Source organism: Loa loa (genome assembly GCF_000183805.2).
Source record: "Loa loa unplaced genomic scaffold supercont3.81, whole genome shotgun sequence".
NCBI classification, from domain to species: domain Eukaryota; kingdom Metazoa; phylum Nematoda; class Chromadorea; order Rhabditida; family Onchocercidae; genus Loa; species Loa loa.
In genome coordinates this window covers 229,926-234,675 of record NW_018108261.1, presented here as the reverse complement: position 1 = coordinate 234,675, position 4,750 = coordinate 229,926, and the positions used below count along the sequence as shown (strand labels likewise).

General features: G+C 25.0%; 1 protein-coding gene across 1 annotated transcript; it reads right to left on the bottom strand.

Moving 5' to 3' along the window:
- Positions 1–432: 432 nt before the first annotated feature.
- LOAG_11272 (hypothetical protein) lies at positions 433–4,487 on the bottom strand (the record flags this gene model as incomplete). Its single annotated transcript, XM_003146794.1, has 3 exons — positions 433–598; positions 1,980–2,100; positions 4,424–4,487. 3 exons carry the CDS (start codon positions 4,485–4,487, stop codon positions 433–435), a joined length of 351 nt encoding a protein of 116 aa, XP_003146842.1.
- Positions 4,488–4,750: the final 263 nt, after the last annotated feature.

Genomic DNA, 4,750 nt, shown 5'->3' with positions numbered 1-4,750 from the left:
GAAGAGAAGTATAATCTTGCATTGATATGATTGAATTGAGAGATATTTGAGGTATATCAACAAGAAATAATCTTTGAATTCTTCTTTTATCTTCTCAAATACAAAAATAAAAACATAAATTTTTGAGAAAAAAAATTTCATATTTTAAAAGATTATTAAAGTAATTGAAAAAGATAAGATAAAATGAAGAGAGTAGGAAAAAATGGGAAACGAAATGTGAAAATAGTAAGAAAATAAAATTCTCAAATTGTTATTGTAATTGTAATTTTATAGCATATTTTTCTCATTCACTATTATATTCATTCATTGCTCATTCGTTTGTTTTTAAACTTTTAAAAAAGAGAAAAAAGAAAAAAAGAAATTTCAAATTTGAAAATTTAACGAGTAATTAACAAATATAATAATAGCAATAATAAGAATTTTTTATTAAACTTATAAAATAGATGAGAGTGATAAGAATGATAAGGTTAGAATGATAAGGAAAAAGATACCAATGGGACAAACACATATCGAAAGTGATCCTTTCCGAAGACATTCGCCACCATTTAAGCAATCACAACGTTCCTCACATCGATCACCCAAATATCCACCCGTACATCTGTAACAAACAAACGAATTTATGACGCTTAACATCTTATCATTAATATTTATCATCAAGTAACATTGCGTCTTTTTTTTTGAACTGATACTATATCAGTAATAGTAGTAGCAATAAATTATTACAAACGGATCACTAAATTTGATTGATTGGAATCTTAAAAATGATAATATATTTTCACTGTTATCATTAGAAATATCTTATCAATTTCTTTTTTGCAACTGATAATTACAGGATGGTTTAATCATTGTTTAATAAATCCAATGATCTATCTTAATTTTAAACAATATTGAAAAGTATAAACATTGTATCATTAGCATATGTTATCTCGAACTATCGATTTTTTTTTATGCATAATTTTAGAAAATTTAAGAAATTTTAGGAAGAATATTAAATTTGTGGAATTTAATCTTTCTTCCTAGATATATATATATTTAAAACTAACTTGGTTCAAATTAATTATCTCATTTTATGGATAATAAATATCCCAAAAATAAATAAGAGAATTTTTTGAATCAAATTTATTTCTCCTTTTTTTACCTGATATATGAGTAATAGTTTAAAATATAGACCATCTTTTTTATCATCCCTTCTTTTAAAGGATGTAATTTAGATGTAAGAAAATAAACATAAAGAAATAAGCATGAGAAGATAGTTAACCATAAACGATAATCCTCATAAATTTTAGCAAATATTTGAAACGCGGGGGAAAAAATGATGTTCGATCTGGTGGGAATTAATGATTGAATTTTATCAAGGATAGAAATCTTCCACCAGATGACCGACGACATAATATGATGACACGATTGTATACCAATTGTGTAATACCATCATTATGCAATCACATGAGGGCATGCATATAAAGCATAAACAATATGATAGATACCCATTTCATTACCCGTACTTATGAGATAAGCAAATAATACTTGGATAGGTAATTCTATTCAAGAATAATTATCCTCCAAAAAAAAAAAAAAAAAAAATGCAAATAATGCAAAAGTATAGTACATAATTTATTAGCTAAAGGTTAGAATAAGAAAAAGAAAGGTGTGATTTGAATTCGGGTAATGTAAACAACCGTAATACCCATATAATATACTTTATAAGATGACCCGTTTATGATGATCGTATGATCTAAATAGAAATGATTTGTATGAATAAATTATTACCCAAATATTTGTTTGAGTTAATAAACACGTAAACACGTATTAAATAAACGTAAAATACGTGAAAAATATTTTGAAATTGATGAATATATCGGAAAATTTTATTGATTACTTGTTACTTTTGGCATATTTCCCAACAAAATACAAAAATCTTTTTCGCTATTTTCTGGTTTTCCCGATCCATCGCAAGAATAATATGTCACATCTATACGTACTTGAATACACCCATACCCGTACACACCCACACAGAACACACACAGAGAGACACACACACACAGACAAGTTCTGGAACAATAAATCCTGATGAAGAGCACTCCGTGTAAGCTGTCACTCTTGCTGATTAATGTGATTAGCAATTTGAGGAAGAAATATTTCTTTTGATTTGAAAATTCCGATATTTGCAAAAGTTGACAATCCGACGGTTCTTAATGGCTAAATTAAATTAATAAAGGATTAAAGTTTAAAATTAACAAAAAAAGAATTTATCAAGTCATCAATACTTCTTAAATATTGACAACTGATTTAATTTTTAATCTATGAAGAAATGGGGTAAGTTATAAGTTAACATTTAAATGTTAAATTTACATTAAGTGAGAAGGTTAGCTGAAATAAAAGTTTAACAGTAGGCAATTTGAAGGATTGAGTAAATTTTTTTTCCAGTAAAACTAGTACTTTTTCGTTTTTTTTTTAAATGAAAAAATAAAGTTAATTTTGTTTTCTTGAAAGAAAATTTTTTTAAATTCAAAATTTAATAAAAATTTAAAATTTTTTCATTTCTTATGTTATTAATGCAAAAAATGCTTATAGATAGCATTAAATTTTATTCAATCTTTTTTTCTTTTCTTATAACACAGCAATAAATGAGCGCTAAAAATTACAAATTGATTGAAATTTTAAATTTTAAAAATTTTTTAAATCTCAAATACTATGACAGTATTTGACAATCATGTTTGTTATCCATTTGATTTTGTTACATTTTCATTAATATTTCAATAAAATTGATTATTTACTCTTTACAGATATTTTTGAAAAAAGATAGGAATGAAGGATGAAATAATAAGAGAACAAAAAGGAGAAAAAAAAAGAGAAAGATTGTTTGATTCGGTAAGAAGGTATTGATAAAAGTAGAAAAAAATCGGATTATATTAAGTGACAGTAAATTATGTGACCATCATAATCATCAACAAAACAAAAAGGTCAAAGTATAGTAGCTTAGTATATTACATTAGTATTATATTTAACATTGACATGTATAGGCAACTTAATGAACCGTAAAATGGATGTCATGTATCCGGAAATAAAAGTTACTTTAATTTAATCAACAGTGGTTATTTATCATATCATTTGGTCAAATTTTTTTAATTTAAATTTAATAAGAAATAATAAGTAGTGAAATGAAATGAAATGAAATGAATTAAATACAATATTTCAGAATAAAAAATTGTAATGCTTTATATGGAATGATATCAATTGATCAAATCATATTTGAAATTTATCTAATTTTATTTTTATGCAAATTAAACAACGAATATCATTCGTATAATGGAATAAATTCAAAAGAAAAAATAAAATAAAAAGTGTTTTTTTACAAAATCCACCAAACAAGGTAAACATCATTAATTATGCGTGTAATTAATTCTTCGCCTATATTGAATTTTTATAGGAACAATTTTGATGTGAAAATACATCATTTCAATGAATAGTTTGGTAATATTCGGAGAAATAAGTTTTTAGCCAAAACAAAAAAAAAATTTTTAAAAACTATACCCTACAATTGGCCAAAATTAATTACTACCCATTAAAAACATTTAATTGATAAGATAAATGATTGTAAACTATAAGGTAATGATAAATTTATCATTATAAAATTCGAACTTTTAGCAACTAGGAGTAATAATGGAATAATCAGTGATTATCATCTCACACCATGAATTAATAATAACATTTAGATAAATGATAAGATAAATGATTGAAAACTTAACTGATAAAGATTCATTATCATCAAACTTTAACAATAATATTAAGTATAAGTAACTGTAGAATTAACATGTCATTTCCATTTATGATAAGTATATGAATATATGCTAATTAATAGTTTCATAATTAATGACCTTCACGGAGAAGGTAACATGAATTGAATCACAACAGTAGGTCATACATAAAAAAAAAAAGCCAGGGGGGAAGAGGAAACTTCACCGAGATTACAATCATTATAATAGGCCATTATTGCGGTCAGTATCTTATGGGAGAAGGTAAAAGCGGGGGAGAAAAAGATAGGGGGAAGGAGAGGAGGAGAACCCCCTATTGGTTGCATGCAATGAATTGCCTAAAATGTTATCACATATAAACAGACAAGTTTTATGTTGAGTGACAAGGACGCCTCTTAACTTCTCACCACTAAATTACCTCATCTTGGGAAAATATCAACCCGTTTCCTTCCCTTTCTCTTCATCCTAATTCATAGCATTTACTCGAAATTGTTCATTTATTTACAATTTATTGTTTGAAAGATTTCAAAAAAAAAAAAATGTCACAATAAATTTTTCAAAAATTTTGACAAAATTATACAAAAATTTGGCTAAATGTAGGAAATATTTCTGATGGAAAAGGAAAAAAAAACTTTTTCATACTGTAATATTTAAAAGATTGTCAAACTTACATGCATTTATGAACATTTGATGAAATTTGCATACAATATCCGCCATTACGACAAGATGCTGCATTACATCGACCTGAAAATGAAGAAATAAATTTATTGTAAATTAATAATTTCTTTGATGTAATTGTAAAAATCAAAAGATAAAAAAGGAGCTATTATGTTTGATCCCAATATCTGTTTCAAAATTTTCAAATAAATTTAATTTTCGAATTTCCAAATATCAATTTCCTACTCATCTCTCTATTATTATTATTATTGTTATTATTATTATTACTATTATTATTATTATTATTATCATTATTATTATTATTATTATTATTATTATTA